General features: G+C 50.1%; 2 protein-coding genes and 1 non-coding gene across 5 annotated transcripts in view; 1 reads left to right on the plus strand and 2 right to left on the minus strand.

Moving 5' to 3' along the window:
• Positions 1–43: 43 nt before the first annotated feature.
• TMEM43 (transmembrane protein 43) lies at positions 44–17586 on the plus strand. Its single transcript, XM_070433546.1, has 12 exons — positions 44–208; positions 2848–2997; positions 3861–3995; positions 4596–4690; positions 5995–6044; positions 6307–6376; positions 7168–7238; positions 8251–8372; positions 8668–8742; positions 9071–9172; positions 11755–11872; positions 14628–17586. The coding sequence occupies exons 1-12, from the start codon at positions 197–199 to the stop codon at positions 14828–14830; spliced, it is 1203 nt and encodes a 400-aa protein (XP_070289647.1). The 5' UTR covers positions 44–196; the 3' UTR covers positions 14831–17586.
• Positions 2390–2525, minus strand: LOC138992864 (small nucleolar RNA SNORA58). The gene has a single exon (XR_011468188.1). It is a non-coding gene; the product is annotated as a small nucleolar RNA SNORA58 (small nucleolar RNA).
• Positions 17587–18692: 1106 nt separating the features above from the next.
• XPC (XPC complex subunit, DNA damage recognition and repair factor) overlaps positions 18693–19603 on the minus strand; it is a 28648-nt gene continuing 27737 nt past the window's right edge. For all 3 annotated transcript variants that reach the window (XM_070433545.1, XM_070433544.1, XM_070433543.1), the window contains one exon: positions 18693–19520. In XM_070433545.1, coding sequence (XP_070289646.1) covers positions 19311–19520 — 210 coding nt within the window. In that variant the 3' untranslated portion in view covers positions 18693–19310. The remainder of the gene's footprint in view (positions 19521–19603) is intronic.

Consider the following 19603-nt stretch of genomic DNA (forward strand, 5'->3'; position numbering starts at 1 on the left):
TTCCAAAAGACCTTGCGGCGCGCATGAGCAGAGAGGCTGGAGATCACGGGGCGGTAACATTGTAGTACATCCCCTCTGGTTCTGGGCTTCACGCGCGTTTTCGCAAATCAGGCAGACAAGAGGTCGTCCGCACTCTGGCCGTAAACCCCTTTCCTACCTGAGCAGAGCGAGCCGGGGCGGCGAGCCGGGCCTCACCATGGCCGCGAATGTGAGTGTCCCCTGGTCTGTCGGGCCACACCCAAGCTCCCCGTCACGGGGCCTCTTTCCTCCCGTGGATCCATTTTGCTTGTCCGACTGACCCTCGTCTGTGCGCCCCGCTGGCTCCCTTTGCATGCTGTTTGTATGCCTCCTGGCAGCTAATCCGTGTATTCATTTCTCTTAGCCTGTCCAGACTCCAGACTCCTTTTGTCCGTATTCTTTGGGCGCGCTTTTGTGGGGAGGGAGACTCAGGAGGTGTTGCCCCGGACATTTGGGATCTACTTGCGCGCGGCACCTCCCAGCAGCCCCACCTTCATCCCCAGTTACCGCCGGGCCCCTTGTTCCCAGATTTGCGGAGCTGGACGTGACCTCAGAGAGGGGGCGAGTCAGCGGGAAGGGTGGGGAGGCCGATGCCGCCGGGCGGAGCTGTCCAGCAGGGGCCGACAGGGCTTTCTGCGCAGGCAGTGAGCTCCCGCCTAGGCGGGTAGGTGAACCGAGGCTGTGATGCTGCGGACGGGCACAGGTCCTGGTGGGAGCGGAGGAGGTGACCGTAGGAGGGCGCATTTCCCTGCTGCCTGGCCCCTCATCCTCCTAGCGTGGGTTTGGCTAGAAAGGTCCCGATTGGAGGTGATTCCTTTCCAAAGGCCGCTGGCCTCTTCTCCCCGCAGCCAGCGTTTCTCAAGAACCATTCTACTTAAGTGCAACATTTATTCAACAAATCGAGCGGCCCTTTCCACCAGGGTGCTGCCTAGGCGAGAAGCTGGTGACTCACCACTCCCTTCCTCTGTGAAAGTGCTTCTGGAGCCAGCTGGGCAACCCGGCCAGCCCCAGACACTCCCTCCCGCTGTGGTGGTGTCCTACCCACTCTCTCCTGGCCGGTCACACCCTCCTTCCACGCCCCTTCTCTGTCTCCAAGGATCCTCTCTACCTCCCACACCCTCTGAGAGGCAGAGTTTGTGTGGCTGACAGCCCTAGCCACTCTGCCCCAGATTAGAGTTGTCTTTGAGGCCTAGAGGCCTTGAATGCTGCACCTAGAAAGGCCTCAGAGGTGGTCCATGAGGCCCAGGGTCTGCCAGGAGAGAGGGCAGTCAGGAGACTCACTTACCCCTAAAGGTGGACTCCTATCTGCCCCCATACCCCCACCACCGTACTTTACAGATGGAGACTTTCCCCAGCGGGGGAAGGCACTTGCCAAGGTCTCACAGCCAGCTTGGCAGGTGACGTCAGGGGAAGGTGCTGAAAATGGCAGGCTTTGGCGTCAGGCAGACCTGGGGGCAAGTCCACTTTCCTCCTCTCTGTAGTTGTGTGGCCCTGATCTCTAGTGGGATGGGTTACTGGGAAGTTTAAGGGAGGCTATGCTTTCAACAGTGCCTGGTGTGAAGTAGGAACTTAATATATGAAAAAAATTCTTCACAGTGTCCATCCTGGTCCATCCTGGTGGGCAGAGACCATCTGGGGTATGTTGGGACCTGACCCTTGCCAAGGAATGTCGATGAATTTGAGTATCCTCTATTGCCAAGTCTTTGTTGCTTCTAGGGGCCGGGTGTGTGTATTTAGGGGAGGAGCCACCAAGCCCTGGTGGGGTGGAGCAGGCAGGTGACAAGATTTTTTAAGCAGTGTAACCACTGTCCTGTCACAGGTTCTGTTTACCACCTCCATTTTATAAACGAGTACACAGGATCAGAGAGGTAGAGCAACTTACCCAGGGTTTCACAGCAAGTGATTTTCAGGGCCTGTGTGTTGACCTCCGTTCCCACCGCTCATTACTTTTGTGCCCAGCGTGCTGGGACTGGAAGGGTATGTGTCACTGTGGATACATAGAGGTATTCAACACTCATTATGCAGCCAACATCAAGATGACTTGGAAGGGAAGGCAGAAGGCTCGGGAGGGTGCCCTTCAGGTTAGGATAGGGGTAGGGGTGGGTAGTGAGGATGAGCAGAGGAAGTCTCCATCATCCTGTTCATAGGGAATTTTTAAAAAAAATTTTTTCTTCCACCAATCTCAACACAATCTCCTTTTATTTAGCCCTATCCCAGTCCTACCAGAATAAGGGTTGCTGGACACGCTACCATCCCTCCCAGTCAGCGGCGTGGTGGGTGCAGAAAATGGGATGCTGTAGTAATCCTAGAAGAGAGAATTAAAAGAGCAGAGGTTCAATGCCACTATTCTCCTCTCTGCTGAGAGGCAGGAAAATGTTGAAGTAATGCAACTTATCCAGCCACCGAATAGGCTGGCTAGAACTAGCGCAAACTCTAAATTACTCTTTCATACACTGTCCCACCTGCCTGGCCGTGAGCACAGTCAAGCAAGGTCTACGGGTATGCCCTCATGGGGAATTTGATTCAGAATCTGGACTGGGGGTGTCATATCTCTACCCACCTTACCAACTAATAGTAGTTAACTCTGGGAGGTGGGGAGAGGGGAGTATTGGCCGGAAAGGGGCACAAGGAAACTTTCTAGGGTGATAGACATGTTCTGTATCTTGTCCAGGATGTTGGTCAAATGGGGTATGTATTTGTCAAAACCCATCAAACTGTACACTTAATATCTGTGCATTTTTACCATATATAATTAGGATGAAAACTGAGTATAAATAATGAAATTTGATTTATTTTAAAAACTAAATTTTATTCTTTTTTTTTTTTCAGTATTCTAATATGAGTAATAGAAGAGAACATGTCAAAATTACAACTGACCCCCAGCCAGGCTTCCTGGAGCGGCTGAGCGAGACCTCGGGTGGGATGTTTGTGGGGCTCGTGACCTTCCTACTCTCCTTCTACTTAATTTTTACCAATGAGGTAAATTGTTCAGGGTCTGTGCAGAGTGAGGTTCCCCCATAGCGTCAGGGGCCAAAGGCTGTGAATCCAGAGGCTGGATTTAGTAATAAGGACTTAGATTTTACAATAGAGAGAGGGGGATGTTGAATTCACCAGAATTCTTTGTGATTTGACACACACATCCCACCCCAACCAAAATACGTGAGAAGAGCGTGGATAGGTTAACACACCTGAAATCCTGGGGGTAGCACCAGCTTTAGGCATGGTTGCATCCAGGCATTTATGCTGGGTCACTAGGAATCTCCATTTCTTTATCTGCTGTCTGTGTTTCTCCGTTGTGGATTTTTTCTTGGCAGACTCTTCCTTTGTGGTGGCAAAGGAATTCCAGGTTTATATCCAATCAGCCTAGCAGCCCCAGAGAACAAAGGAACCATCTCCTTCTAAATGATTTTAGCAACAGTTGCAGGGAGATCTCTGAGTCCTGGCTTGGGTCTCAGTGTTCACTCTGAACCAGTCCCTATGGCCAATGAACAAATGTTCTGATTGGCTAGGCCTGGGTCACATGATTTGGACTGACACCCAAGTAAATCACATGGACTGAGTAGGGAAGGGGAGGAGAAAGCAGAGGAAAATAGGAAAAGGGGTACAAGGCAGACAAAACGGCAGCAGCTCTAGTATGGAGGCAGTGGGGTGGTGGGAAGAGGTCTGCCTGGGAAAGCAGGAACCCTGGGTTTCAGTCCCCATACCGCCATTTGGTAGACCTCAGTTTTCCAGCTGCAACATGGGAAAGTCAGTTTCAATGCTCTCTGAGGCCCATGCTGCCCTGAGATGCTGTGTCAGGCTACGCCTGAGCTATTGAAATGCTCACTCCCCTTTGCTCACAGGGTCGCGCGTTGAAGACAGCAACCGCCCTGGCTGAGGGGCTCTCACTTGTGGTGTCCCCTGACAGCATCCACAGTGTGGCTCCGGAGAACGAGGGGAGGCTGGTGCACATCATCGGGGCCCTGCGGACATCCAAGGTGCGTTTCACCATGGTTGCTGACCCCCCGGAGGCGTGCGGCACATCACTAGACATTGTTCGGTTGAGGATTTTGAAAGCATGGACACACATGGGTGTGATTATTGACCCCACACTCAGCAGCTGTGTGGACCCATCACTTCTGAGTCTCAACATTTTCATCTGTAAATGGGGAGAAGAATTGTAACAAATTGGGGGGCCAGTTTTGAAGATTGGGTGGGATTAAGTAGCTAACGTCCTGGCACAGTGCCTGGCATGTGGCATAAGCTTTACAAATAGGTGCTTTAATGATTATGATTAGCATGTGTGTTTAGTGCAAGGCTACGAAGGTACTCTGGTTATTGGACCTTTCCAGGGCCATTGGGCCATGTAGCCTGAGCCTGTGCTGTGAGGCACATGTCACAGGCATTGGTTTAGAACTTGGGAAAGGCAGCTTCACTCCATTCTCCTACGTGAAGCAACGTAGAGTTCTCTGTCCTGTCTCATCCTGGTCCTCTGTCTGTTTCTTTTCTAGCCCAGCTTCCCCTGAGCCAGGCATTCTGGGCCGGTATGGTTTTGTTTTTTATGTATTCACTTTTGATTTGTTTGATTCTTTTTGAAGCTCTTGTCTGATCCAAACTATGGGGTCCACATTCCAGCTGTGAAGCTGCGGCGGCACGTGGAGATGTATCAGTGGGTAGAAACGGAGGAGTCCAGGTGAGGTACCAGTGAGTGAAAATCAGCTGGGGGTAGAGAAGGTGCAGATGTGAGGATAACATGCAGGTGACTTTCGTTTTGACACTTCTGAAATCTAAAGTAGGAAATCATCTATCAGAGAAATGTCAAATTATCCCAAAGTTATTAGTGAATGATCTTTTGTTTGGAGGTGGCAGAAATCCAATGCAGAGTGGCCTGAGCTTAAGACATTACTGTTTTCAGGCCACAAACAATTTTTTCCCCCATGTGTTAATTCCATCTTCTCTCCCATGAGGGGACAGAAATGGCCTCCTGGCTTACATCCTATGAGTTTTTAAAAAATACTATTTTTAATCCTCACCTGAGGATATGTTTTTATTGATTTTTAGAGAGAGGAAGTTGGGGGGGGGGGAGAGAGAGAGAGAGAGACATACATCACTTGGTTGCCTTCTATACGCACCCTAACCAGAGATTGAACCTGCAACCTAAGTATGTGTTTCCTGACCGGGAATCGAACCCATAACTTTTTTAGCGCACAGGACACCACTCCAACCAACTGAACCACCCAGTTGGCAACATTCTATCAGGTTTCTTTTTTTAAAAAAAATATATTTTTGTTGGTTTAAGATAGGAAGGGAGAGGCAGAGAAAGAGATAGAAACATCAATGATGAGAGAGAATCATTGGTTGGCTGTCTCCTGCATGCACCCCTCTGGGGATCGAGCCCACAACCTGGGCATGTGCCCTTGGCCAGAATCAAACCCGGGACCCTTCAGTCCACAGGCCGATACTCTTATCCACTGAGCCAAACCGTCTAGGGCAACATCCTGTCAGTTTTAACGGACGTCTTAGGGGAGACTCTCATTGGCCATGGTGGGGGTCACCTGGAACTATGGTGGGCCACCCCCACCTGAGCCCAATGGACCATGAGTTGAGGGGTGGAGAGGTGGCTGGGTGAGCCTGAGCAGCTCAAGCTCAGCCTGGCGCAGGGCACCTGTAGAGGGTCTCCATGGGGCTGTCCTGGAGCAGAGGGTACAGCCAGATCTCTGAGTCCAGAGAGAGGAACTGTAACCCTTGGTGTGAGCCAGGCAGAGGCAAATTTCAGCTCCAGATGAGAAAGCAGTTTTTCTTGGGTCAGGGCCTTCAATGGCTGGAGCTGGCTGTCTGCCAGGGAGTGAGCAGCTTGTCTGGGCTGGTGCAGACAAGGCCTGCTCCATTTGGGCAGTTTGACTGGGTAGCCCCTAGTTGCTTCAGCTGGAGATGCTTAGAGATGGGAATGTCTCAGGGTGACGGACTGACTCTGGAACTGCTGTGCTTTCCCCACAGAGATTATACTGAGGACGGGCAGGTGAAAACAGAGAGGAAGTACTCCTACAGTGAGTATAGGCCCCTGTTCTCCAGGGCCACATCCCAGGCCTGTGGGCAGATGCTGGGCACATCCCCGCAGTGGGGAAGGCCATGGAACCAGGTGTCGGGGTCCCTGGGTGCTGGTGCTCAAAGCCCTGCTCTCCCATCATCCAGTGAGGCTCTAGGAGCTGCCCCTTCAGCTCTAGAATGGTCACCGGCTTGGATAAGTGGACCTTGGACATGTGACCACTACTGCCATGGTTGCTGAGTTGTTCCCTCTTCCCACAACAGACCCTGAATGGCGGTCGGAAATCGTCAACAGCAGAAACTTCGACCGAGAGATTGGCCACAAAAACCCTAGGTGAGGTCTGGGCCCCCAGGCCTGAGTGCAGCCTTAGCTGTCACTGGCATGTCTCCAGCCTCAGCTTCCTCATCTGAGTAATGGGACTGAGTTACTTCTGCCTCATGAGTTGATTAAAGTGTTGGACACGTGGGCCACACTGTGGTCTGGGATGACCACCCACTCCCTGGCACAAGTCTGGGTGCTAGATGGGACAGCTCCTGGGCACCAGGAACAGAGGCGAGACCCAACTTCCCTGACCCCAAACAAGCTGCCCTCAAACAAGTCATAAATTTAAGGCCTGGACTAGTGCCCAAAGGGATTTGCATGTGTAGTACCAGGGAAGCCTTTGTTAACCATTAGCCATAGGGAAGGAGGACAGTCAGGAAGGGCTTACAGGAGCAGTGGCATGTGATCTGGGCCCTTGTAGGATTTTGGCAGGGGGAGGTTAGCTCAGGGACGTGGGGTGGAGCAGGCCTGATGTGAATGTGCACAGTGGGCTTAGACACTACCTGGGGCTGGGGTCAGTGAGGCTGTGAAGTCCATGGAAGGTCCATCTAATGGCTGGGGGTGGGACAGGCTGGTTGGGGTCTAGGCAAGAGGGTATGAACTCTGGGAACAGGAGACAGGGAAGGGGGACTTGAGGTCACCCAGGGGGTGGAGTTGTTGGTAAAGACAAGATGTCTGCAGTGCCTGGCTGGTCTGGACTTGCAGGAGCCATCTGGGTAGGGACCCTCCCCAGCACAACCCAGAGGAACTCAGATACTCCCACCTGGTGTCTTGCTTCCCTGATAGCTCCCTCTTTCCCACAGTGCGATGGCCGTGGAGTCGTTCACGGCAACAGCCCCCTTCGTCCAGATTGGCAGGTTTTTCCTCTCGGCAGGTAAGTCTCTGGCCCCTTCGGGTGAGCCATTGCCAGCCCAGAGGTTCTGTGCTTCCATTCAGCCACTGGTGCCTCCAGCACTCAGCCCTTCGGTGGTGAAGGTGGCTCTGCTGCCCTGGACATGGGATCAACCAGAACCTTTCCAAGGATCATGTTTTGGGCTGGGATCAGAGAGAAGGCAAATCTCTAGGAGGCGGGGACTCGTGTAGAACACCCCCACCATGGGCAGGTTCCTCGGACCCCTGGATTATTCTAGAGAAGGACTGCCAGGCGCTGCTGTGGTGCCGCTGCCTGTTCTGACCAGACAAAGCTGAGAGCCCTTCCTGAGCCAGTAGTCGAGCCAAGGCTTTCCCTGAGGGCTCCACCGCTGAGCCCCACATGGCACCTCTCCCTGTGCCAAGGAGTGGGTGGCTCATCCCCCTCCCCACCAATTAATTCCAAAGAGTGGGTTTCAAGGGACAAGGCAGTATCACGGGCCACAGGAACTCCTAGGGCTCTGTCCCTGAGCTTGACCCAGGAAGGTGGGAGAGAAGACACCGAGGACCCAAATAACCAAGGTGAGGGAGGAGAGGCTGGGATTGAGGGCTTGGCCTTCTGCCATCTGCTCTGTTGCTTAGTTAGTGCCCACCAGCCTGGCCTCCAGGGATCTCCGTGCAGCATGGGAACCAGGCTTGGACATGGATAACCAGACCCAAGGTGGAATGGGTGCAGAGCCAAGACCATTCTCAGAGCTGTGGTCACTCTGACTGGACAGAGAGGGGACAGGAAAGGCTTCCTGGAGGAGAGGGAGACTGCAGTGGGGCTGGCAAGGGGCAGCAGTGGAAGAGCCGGGGCTGGAGCAGGGCACTGTGCGTGCGGGTCGTGCGCTGAAGGCCCTGAGGAGAATGAGCCAGGAGGGGGCAGCTGGCAGGGCTGTGTGAGGGTGCGGTGGGAAGGATGTCAGGCTGAGGTGTTTAAGATCAGGGGGTTTCAAATTGCACACCATCGTCTCTAACCACCCGGTTTCTTTCAGGCCTCATTGACAAAGTCGACAACTTCAAGCCACTGAGCCTGTCCAAGCTGGAGGACCCACACGTGGACATCATTCGCCGGGGAGACTATTTCTACCACAGTGAAAACCCCAAGTACCCAGAGGTGCAGAGAGGGACTCGGGCAGTTCAGATAGTACAGATCAGGGCCCCTGAAGTACCATCTCCCAGGAATACACAGCCGTCACGTTCTCGCTTAAGACTGATTCAGTTTGGTGGCATCCACAGCTGCACTTGGTCAAATGAAATGGGAGGGGAGGGAGTTCTAGGTGCTGGAGCCACCTGGGAAAAGCTATAGGTGTGGGAAAAGAGGGTGAGTGTAGGGGCTCGACAGTGCCATGGACCCAGGCCCAGGCTGACTGCTCCTGGCCTCACTCACCCCACTTTCTTCCACCTCCCAGGTCGGAGACGTGCGAGTTTCCTTCTCCTATGCCGGGCTGAGCAGCGATGACCCTGACCTGGGTCCAGCTCATGTGGTAATGTAACTTCTCCAGGGCAGACTCAGGCAGGGCTTTCCGATCTCCCTGGGCATGGACACAGTAGACAGCGTTGGAAATGTGGCTTTGGACCCTCCCCCCAGAAACTGTGTTCATGTGCTCGTGTTCACAGTGAGGCATGCCTTTGAGCAGTTTCAGAGGTCTGCGTCCCCTGAAGCCATCCATGGATATCCGTAGACCCCAGGTTAAGAACTGGGATGGCATCGGTCTCCTCACTCACTTCCCTAGGAGGCACACAGTGTAGAGGGGTGCTGGAGCCGGGTGGGCTGGTCACTGTCTCGGCTCCAACACTACATTCTCTGACCAGGTCACTGTGATTGCCCGGCAGCGAGGTGACCAGCTAGTCTCATATTCCACCAAGTCTGGGGACACCTTGCTTCTCCTGCACCATGGGGACTTCTCAGCTGAGGTGAGTTGCTGCTGTCTACCTCTGTGATGGAGGGACTGGTGTACCCCTCCCTGCCACTTTTAATAAGGTTATTAAATAAGCACCTACTACTAGAGGTCATAGCCAGTCCAACGAGGCAAGAAAGAAATAGGAGTAAGCATTTTCCCGTGTGCCAGACTGTGCTGGGCACGGAGGATAGAACACTGGGCAAAACAGACTCCTTCACTGGCGTCCAGTATTGTGGGGGAGAGTGACTCATCAGTAAAACAAGTAAGGGCACCTTGCGCCGAGTATCAGGAAGGGGAGGCAGATGCTTGGAGATAAACGGGCGTAATAGGGAATCTGCTTTGACAGTGGTCTAGAAAGGCTTCTCTGAGTAACATTTCTGCTAAGAGCCAAGTGAAGAGAGGGGGTCAGTGCTGGAAGCAGTCCAGGCAGGTCAGAGTTCACCTTGTTGGGAACATCAAGAGTGTCCGTGTGGCCAGCACCCAGAGAGAGTGGTCAGGGGAAGAAGACTCCTGAGCAGGCAGGGCCCCTGTGAGGGGGTGGATTAGGTGGCAGTGAAGGGATTTGAGCTGCAGAGTCTCACCAGGTGAGGGCAGGCACCTCCTTCCTCTCTGTAGAGGAAGGGGGAGGGTCATGCCTCCCCTTAAGTCCCAAGGAGAAGGGGTACAAAGATGTACCAAGTAGTTCAGTTGCATGACTTAAAAGTTAGCCACTCTTCTCTAAGCAGGAAATCCTCTTTAACAGAAAGATACAGCTTTTCCATCGTTGAACACAGTGTATCACTGTACGTATTCTGTGCTTGCTTTGATTAGGATTGCTGGGTTTTGCATCAGAAGGTCTTGAAAAGGGTAGTGGGCAGGTGTCAGCTTAGGCCCTCAGCCGTCATCCCTCTCACTGTAGCACCCAACCCCGGAGTGCTGCATGGGCCCAGCCTTCTCTAACCAGGACTAGGGTGTGGTTGGGCTGCAGCCTAGGAGCCCAGTTACCAACCTCAGGGTGGAGCTGCCACCTCCCAGCCTGACATGGCATGAGTCACCCTTTCCTCCAGCAGCTCTCAGGCCCCCCTGGGGAGTTTCTAATATTAGGAAGCCCTGTCCAGGCCTTTCTCGCTCTCCCAGAGCGTCAGCCCTGACCCCAGGCTTCCATCCTCTTGCAGGCAAAGGCTGGGTGTGAGCTGCCCCCAGAGGAGTGGTGGGCTCATGGCTTAGATAACTCCCCAGGAGGGAAGACTGTGACAGTGGAGATGGGCAGGAGCTTGCTGATCACCCTGGGCCTCCAGCACAGGGTCTGGGGTCTGTTAAGCAGGGAGAGAAGGCCCTGAGCCAAGGAGGCAGCCTGGGGCCCTTAGAAACCAAACCCTGGGAGTCAGGCTGTCCAGGTGTCAGTCCTGGGGACAGGAGAGTGCAGTGTGGACAAGCATGGGCACTGGAGATGGTCCTATCTCAAGCCCTGCTCTGCCTTCTGCTGGCTACGGGACCTTGAGCCAGTTGATTATCCTCTCAGCCTGTTGGCCCCTCTGTAAAATGGAAATTAAAAAAAATGATTATTGCAATTATTCCTACCTTACTTGGTTGTTGTGAAGATGATCCATTTTATTGAGCCCCAGGGACATAGGGATAAAACAGACATGCCCTCAAGCTCATAGCTTAGTTACCTGCTGGGGTGAGACCCTGGGCGTCACTTACCCTCTCAGAGCCTCAGCTTCCTCTTCTGTAAAATGGAGATAAGTGTGCCTCCTCATCAAGTTATTTGAGGATTAAGTAATACTTGTAAAGCACTTAGGACAGTGACTGACAAATAGTAAGTAGTAAGTGTTAGCTATCAGTTAGCTATTATTATTATATTGTTATTATAGATAATGACTAGGTAAGTTCTCTGAAGACATGGCATTTCAGCCAAGACTAGAAGAACGTGTAGGAGCTGGTCAGGCATAACTGGGCAAACATGCTCTCAGCAGAGCAACCGCATGTGAAAGGCCCCAAGGCAGGGGAGGTCTGACCTGTGCCCCAATGGGGCTGAGGCGCAGCTGGCTGCATGGAGAAGGTGGCAGTGGTGGCAGAAGCAGGGAGGCCCGTGGGGAGGAGGCTACTGAAGGGGCCCTGGTGAGAGGGGTTGACGGTGGTGAGAGAGGATTTGAGGAAATGTGGACCCCGTGTTGACAGGACTTGCTGATGGCCAGGATGAGAGATGGTGAGGGGAGGAACAAGCCAAGTTTGACACCCAGGTTTTGGCTTATGCAGGTGGGTGGGTGGTACCATTTGCTGAGATGGAGACGACAGAGAACAGGTTGGGGTGGAAACTCCAGTCAGTGTCAGATGTGCCAAGATAGGCAGTGGAGATGTCACATAGGCAGTGGGAGCCAGGGGGTGAGGCCCAGAAAGGCACCTTCCTGGGAGAGTGTAGACTGAAGCAGCCAGAGAATTTCAGCGTTTAGAGGATGGTAAGGGAAAGAATGGCCCGGCAGACTGCTAGGTTGGGGAGGCACTTAGACCTGGGAGGGAGATGCGCCCTTACCTCCCTCTGATCTGTTCAGAAATGGCCAATGTCTCCTGCTTTGTTATGTCCCCCTCAGCCACCTGCCCTGCTTTGTCCTACAGGAGGTGTTTCTTAGAGAACAAAAGAGCAACTCCATGAAGACATGGGGCCTGCGGGCTGCTGGCTGGATGGCCATGTTTATGGGCCTTAACCTCATGACACGGATCCTCTATACCCTGGGTAGGTGGGGAGACTGGGGTGGGAATCTTGCTTGCCCTCCTGTAGCCCCCTGTGCTTGCTCCATGCTTCTCACACCGTCTGTCAGCTTTTCTGGCCTGATGGTATGCAACTTGGGCAGGGAGCGGGCATTTGGCCCATCACTGAGTACCTACTCCATAGCTTTGGGATGAAGGGCCAGCCTTTGCAGTGAGCCGGACTTGAAATCTTATGTCCGAGCTCTGGACCTGGGGCCATCCTCTTTCCCGTGCTAGCTGCAATTGTCTCACACCTCATTTGTAGTTTTATGAAATATTTGGCAAATAGGAAACACTAAAAAATTGTTATACTTCTGGGCTAGATTTGGGATAGCCAGCAATTCTGGGGCACAAGGGAGAGTTTGCTGGGCTGCTCCCATAGTCTGAGGTTGGCACCCATGAGCCCAGTAGCCCAAGTGACGCAGCCTAGTTCAGGACTGAGTGCCCAGCTGATTGAGTAAGGGAGGTCTAGACTGTTGCAATCAGAGGAATGGGAGGATGGGACTTCAGAGGACTTTCCATGAGCCTTTACCCCAGTGTGTCCCTGTCCAGTCAGATGATTCAGCCTTCTCTGAGCCCCAACAGAAACCTTTCCCCCACTTACCCATTCCAGTTTGGGAGAGATCTGGCTGCATATACCCCAGACTATCAGAGCAGGGAGGGCCACCTGCCTCATTTTGCAGATGGGAAAACTGAGGTGCAGGAGGGGAAGGACACTTCTCCTAGGTTTTCTTTGGATAAATGATTTGTGCTCAGAAAGGCACTCAGCCCTGAACCAGGCTGGGTCACTTGGGCAACTTCTGAGCTCCATTCAGGAGAGATCTGCATTTGAATAGAACCCTCCATCTTTTTCCTCTGCACTAAGCCCATTGTGGTTGGGTGACCTGGACAGGTCATTTTTCCTCTCAGAGACTGTTGCCCCATCATCAAGATGAGAAGGTTGGAGTCTATTTCAGAGGGCCCTTCTTTGAATCTCTGCCTGCCTGTGCTCCTCTGATTCTCTCCGTATCTGAAATGCTGACATTCCAGATTCAGAACAGACTTCAGAGGATGGAGAGATCCAAAGTGCAGGGGGAGTGATTCAGGAGCCTGCAACACAAAATCATTCATTAAGAATTTACTGGGTGCCTAGAGTGTGCAAGGCATTGCTCTGAGCCCAGGAGACCACACAATGAACAGGACAAAGTCCGTCCTTTCAAGGCTCAGAGCCATGGCTTAGAGCTAAGGCTCTGGGCTCAGACAGTCTTGAGTTTAAGTCCTGGCTCTGGCACTTTCTAGCTGTAAGATTTAGGGCAAGTTAAACTCCCTGGGCCTCGTGACCTTGTGGGTAAAATGAGGTGAAGAATAGCACCAGCCTTCCATTGGCTGGGTGTCTCGGTTGGAATATTGCCCCGCACACCCAAAGGTTGGGGGTTTGATTCCCAGTCAGGACATATAACCTCGGTTACGGGTTTGATCCCTGGTTGGGGCACGTTTGGGAGGCAACTGATCCATGTTTCTCACATTTATGTTTCTCTCAAATCAATAAAAAACATATCCTTGGATGAGGATGAAAAAACAACACAAAAATAATACCAGCCTTACAAGGGTTAGGCCTGTGGGTTAGATGAGATGGTACAGGTAGTGCCTGACACAGGGTCAACAGTATAAAACGTGAACTCTGCTCCTTATGAGGGCCAAATAGGGGTGCTATCTGAGAGTAGACAAAGATGAGCCGGGAGGTGGCCTGCAGGATCCTGTACTCAAGGCAGAGCACCAGGGCTTCCTCTGCAAACCCAGGGGCACCAGACCACTGGGGCCTCCTGGGAACTGAGTGGAGATTCCCCCAGTGGATAGCAGCCATGGGATGCTAGACTGGCCAGGGACAGGGTAGTTCCAGATGGATTTAGCCGGATCCTAGACTTCATACTGGGCCTGTGAGAACCTTGAGGCAGGGGCCAGCTGAGGCTAATTTGTTTCCCTCAGTCCATGCAGAGCTGGGCATGTAGATAATTGGTAACAACCTGCTGCCTGAATGAACAAACACCTCCACGAGTGGCTGAGGGGCCCAAATAGGCACCCACAGAAAAGCCTGCCCAGTCTCCTTTGTGAGTGCACAGCAAACGGTATTTGCCACTGTTACAGTCGAATGTCTTTTTTTTGTTGTTAATCTCACCCAAAGATATTTTTTCCATTGATGTTTAGAGAGTGGAAGTGGGGGATAGGGGGTGAGAACGAGGGAGAAACATTGATGTGAAAGAGATACATCGACTGTTTGCCTCCCGCATGTGTCCATGGGGGCCGGGATTGAACCTGCAACCAGGTACATCCCTTGACCAGGAATCAAACCTGTGACGCTTTGGTGTGTGTGTGTGTGTGGGGGGGGGGGGGGTGAGCAGGGGTGCGGAGGCAGATACTCTAACCACTGAGCACACCACCCATGGCCAAATGTCATTATATTGGCTTTAGATTGATTTCTACATGCAGTTTAAAGTTCACAAAGCACTTGTACATGCCTTCTCCCTGGAGCAGTGTGCAGCGGGTGGTCAGTCAGTGTGCCCACGCAGCTCAGGAGTGAGGGCTCCTCTTTTGGATCTTTCAGCCCTCACTAGGTTATTTGCCTTCCACCAATGACCCTCTCCTCCCCTTACTCACCTGGCATCAGGGGCTCACCCTTGTCTAGAGACAGGAACCATCTGCTGACTTTGAGACGTAGAACATGGCGTCCTCAGGAAGCCTCACTGCCTTTCTTTTCCCCACAGTGGACTGGTTTCCCGTCTTCCGAGACTTGGTCAACATTGGCCTGAAGGCCTTTGCCTTCTGTGTGGCCACCTCACTGACCCTGCTGACCGTGGCTGCTGGCTGGCTCTTCTACCGGCCCCTGTGGGCCCTCTTCATCGCCTGTCTGGCCCTGGTGCCCATCATCATTGCTCGGACACGGGTGCCAGCCAAAAAGCTGGAGTGAAACAGGCCCTGGCACCTACACAACACCCATTTGAGTTTCAGGATCCAGGTCACCCCGTGCCCCCTCCTCTGATCCTGCTCCACGGCAGAGCATGAGTCCGCAGTGGTTTTAGATTCTGCACCTGCTCCACTCTTCAAGGGGCCAGACTTGGCAGCGTGCCCTTACGTCGGATTTGGTGTTCATCTGTTAAGTCTCTCCACCCCTTGTCTTGTCAGTGAGCAGCTTTGATGGGCAGAAGGCAGCTCCCCTCTGGCGGCATGACAAGCGTTCTCCCACTTGTTTTCCCCCTTCTCTTGGGACTGTGTGTGGCTGGTTGCATGCATCAGCTAGCCGGTGTCTTCAGATATCCAGGTGACACTCAGAGACCTGCTGCCTTACCCCCTCCTGCCTCTCCTCCTCGGAGATGAGTGCCAGGTTCTGCCACACCACCAGCCACTCCCTTGATACTAAAGGGCCACCTCTATCAGCTGTCTCTAATTGGTGCTGTATTGCCAAGACAGACTAAGCCCTTACCCTGCAAAGCAGGGTCACTATAAACCCAGTCTGTGGCTAGAACTTGATTTGATACTTCAAAAAAGCAAATCCACTGGCTTTGACCTGAGGGAAATTGGACATCTGTTGGGCTTTACTCTTTTTATGGTTTGGCAGCATCTCCTTAGTGTACAGTATCTCCAAAGGCTCTGAGTTTTTATTGCCTCACTTCATGTGTACTCTACCCCGAGGGAGTTGTTCAAAATAAGATTTGAAAAGCAAAGTAGAAAACCTCCTGAATGACTAACATTTCTGACTGTTACAGAAAAAGACACCCTTTAACCTGTTAGTTGAGGTTAATTCAGAGCACAGAAAGGTGTTAAATGGGGCTGTGACTTACCTGGTTAAAAAAAAAAAAAAGTTGCCGTTGTCAGTATTCTGGGTCACTGGGAAGCTTTAAGATGCTTTTGAAATAAGTGTTACAAAATGATTTGTCTTCTCTCTGGGAGGCGTTGGGGAATATCTACAAGGTAAAGCGTTTCCTTTTATCCTATGGCATCAGACGCTACCAGTGTACTTGAATGAGTTTTTAGTCAACTATTAAAGGAAAAGGTTGGAAGCTTTATTATCCTGCACTCCTTCACAGTGACCCCATCAAAATCAAGCTTGGAGGCCCCGGGCTTGCTGTAGATGTGAGTGCTCTTGCCGGCCTCATTCCTTTCATCATGGAGGACTTCTGATACAGCGGCTGGGCCTCCATGGCTGTTTCTGCTGTTCGTTTTCTGTTACGTGTCTGCCACTTTGCTCCTCCAAAATAACATCTACCCACACTTAATCAACATATTTCCCAACTACTCTCACACCCTTTGAAAGATAAAGAATGTAACCTTGATGTCCTAAAAAATTCTTTGTATAGCTTTTACTTTATCTTTTACTACTTGGAAATTGTTCTACCTTGCTGGGAGTGGTTGCTTTAGCAAATAAGTATCTGGTAGTTGAATAGGGGTCAGAACTTCTGAAAATAGTGATCTAATAATCTCTCCTATAGTCTGGGTATGTTACAGATTCTTCATGGTAGGGGCAGCTGGCCCCACAGATGATTTATCTGGGTTTAAGGACTGAAATAGTTCACTGCAGTCTCATTGAATCTCTAAATCAGGGGTGGAGAATGTCCGGCCAATGGGCCATATAAGGTCTGAGAAATCATTTGGTCTGGCCCTGCCAAGGCATTAGGGGTGAGTTAGTTAAATGTTTGACTAAATATAGCAGGATAATTTTTAAGTTGATAATTTTGTGTGGCCTGCAAATGATGTTATAAATATTCAAATGGCTCTTGGCAGAAAAAAGGCCCTCCACTCCTGCTCTAAATCCTCAAAGGATGCTTTTGGAAAATACAGTACAGTAAAACCCTCGATTTAATGGACTTAGTATTTAACAGACAAAATTTCCGGTCTGTATGGTATGTGGAAATTAACACCCTCTCAATTAAAAAATGCTTTTAACCAAGAGTTGCTTGTAATTAACAGGTTATTTCTTTTTGTTATTCACTGTTACTAGTATTTTTAATAAATTTTGGTGAATAGGCCATATACTGGAAAAAACACAAGTAATTTTGATGACATAAATATTACATATCTACAACTATAATCTACATATTTAAATCCAAGAATCACTGCTTGTAAACAATCTCTGGTGAATGATGAACACGTGATCACACCGCATGGAGCAGTAATTAGTTGTTGTTGTTGCATGGTGTCACTTTCTGCAGCAGTTTTAACACCGAAGTTCCGACATACACTAAGGCACATCCCATCTGTGTGCATCTGTTTACTTGTGGAGACTGGTGAATGTACACATTTACTAGATCTATTCAGTATAAATTTAAAATTACAGTAGTACATGTAGAAAACTTTTCTGTGAAATGAAACTTTTCATATATACTTAATTTTAATTAAACATCTACATAAGTGAAAACAGGTAAACTAATTGGTCAATATTTTAATATATGCATTCGGAAAACCTGTTTTATTATATAATGGGCTTTCAGCTTTAATGGACACACCCTTGCCCATATTAGTTCCTTTTATCGAGGTTTTACTGTATATACAAAATCTTTGGGATTGGTCTGTAATTTTTCCAAGTATAAGATTTTAAATTACTGCCAATTTCAAGTGTTCTTCAGGAGCAAAATGTTAAGAAATATTTGATGCCTTGGAAAAATCATGAAATTTGTATTCTTTGTATTTTTGATAGAAAAATCAAAATAAATGTCTAAGTATCTTTTATAGGACATTGCCATTATTCCTTTTGTTGTTTCTGTATTCTTTCTGAAATTTCTATCTTAAAGAATTCAGCCGTAAAATTCAGTACAAACCATATGATTTTTAGACTGAGTTCTAAGTTGTTTTTGGTGGTTAAAATATATGTATTTTTAAAGGGCAACTCAATATTTCTAGCACTTAGAAGTCTTAAATGTCAAAGCCTACTTTGTTTTGGATGCATTTAAAGTGAAGGATTCACACTTCACCCATCTTCAGAATTGTGCTGGAGGACGGGATGGAGCCACAGTCCAAAAGGCATCACTGGCTTTGGGTTGGCACAGACCTGAATTCCAGTCTCAAGTCTGCCACTGATTGGCTATGTTATGTTGGGAAAATCAATACTTTGAGCCTCAGTCCCCTCATCTGTAAAATGGGAACAATGCCATTGTACCCCCACAAGTTTGCTGTGAGGACTGGCAGAAAACCCATGAAATGCCAAACACATGTGACATTAACTTTTTATTCTTTTTCCTCCTGTTCTGAAGCAAAGGACTGCTGTAATTATCCACTCTGAAGTTAGCAATTTGAATAGTTCTTTTTATGTATTACAAGATTTGAAGCAGGTGAGTGATAACTTTCCAAAACCTATTCTTGTATTTCTAAAAACTGAAAGTTTTGATTTCCATAGTGCCTTCTAGGAGCTGACCTCTGCCTGAAAAACAGGTTGGTGTGGGGAGACAGGATGATGCTCGACTGAATTCCCAGAAAGCAAGTCGCTTACCTCTAGAAGAGGAAGGGCTCTGGTGCAGGAAGAGTGAGGCTCTGCAGTTTCCATGGCAACCTGTTTGTTTCTCAGCAAGAGTCTTCCTGCCAGGCTTTTATGCATATGAGTCATACCTCAAGTGTTTTGTTTGTTTCCCTTGGATAAAACTGATTCAAATTTTTATTGGCTCCTGTCAAAGATTAAATAATACCTCCTTGCTTAAACATAGAAAAGAAAAATCCATGTGTGCTTGTAAGCCCCAGCCTACAAGAAAACAACTTTAATTTAGTCTCGACATGTGTACAGATCACGGTCAGCATGTTTTCTTAGCTGAAGCAAAATCTGAAAGAAAATGTAGAGCTGAGTCTTTTTAGATAAATGCTTTATTTTTTTCTCAAAATGTTATTCTAAAGACCTACAGTGCCATAGAGCTTTATAAAATTTATCCAGTAATGACTCTAGTCTTCTGCCATCATTAAATGTAACTTTGAAAAGTGGATCCCAACAATACCAGAATCCGAGTTGACCCGTGCTCCCCATACTAAAGAGGCAGCATTAGGCAGTGTTAGTAAACCTGATTGAGGGAAAATGAGTGGCCTGCAGAGAGAGGGTCTGAAGTCTGCAAGAGAGGCGAGAGCACCAGTGTCTGACAGATGAAGAATCTGGAAGAAAGGACTGGTGCATTCCTAATGTACGATTATCCGAAAATTTCCCAGGGGTTCCTATAAAAAACGGACTCATGTTTCAAAAGGGGAAGCAGCAGGTCTAAGTGCAGGAGGGTCTCCAGGGAATGGTTCCATAGCTCAAGACATAGGGTGTGGGAGCAAGAGACTTTGAAGGCCCTATGCTGAGTGGCTCTGACAAGGACTGGGGCCACACTAGACGTGCAGCACCACCTCAATTTGACCTTGCTGTCCCCGCATCCTTGTCTGCCTTCTCTGTGGAGACACATGGCCTCAATCCTATCATGAGATGGCCACTCACATCATAACCTCTCAAATGGGAACAGGTGGGAAGCCTCCGCCTTTTCCCTTTTGGTTTTCTTAGGGCACCTTGGCTTCTGCTCTTCTTTAGCTTCTCGGTTCTGGGGCCAGGAAGCAGCCAGGATCTTGGCCGCTTCTGCTTGCGAGCTGGTTCCTTCCTCTTCATCAGAAGAGAGCCCACCTCCTGCTGGGTGGGGAGTTTCTGCTCCAGTCTGGAGAGGTGGGGGCAGTGCAGGGAAACATAGGCCACGGGTCAGTGAGCGGATAGATAGGAGGAAACACCCTCACGAAGCAG

The sequence above is a fragment of the Myotis yumanensis genome, unplaced genomic scaffold, assembly GCF_028538775.1.
Source record: "Myotis yumanensis isolate MYYU_CA2020_CCGP unplaced genomic scaffold, mMyoYum1.0.hap1 SCAF_14, whole genome shotgun sequence".
Taxonomy (NCBI): Eukaryota; Metazoa; Chordata; class Mammalia; order Chiroptera; family Vespertilionidae; genus Myotis; species Myotis yumanensis.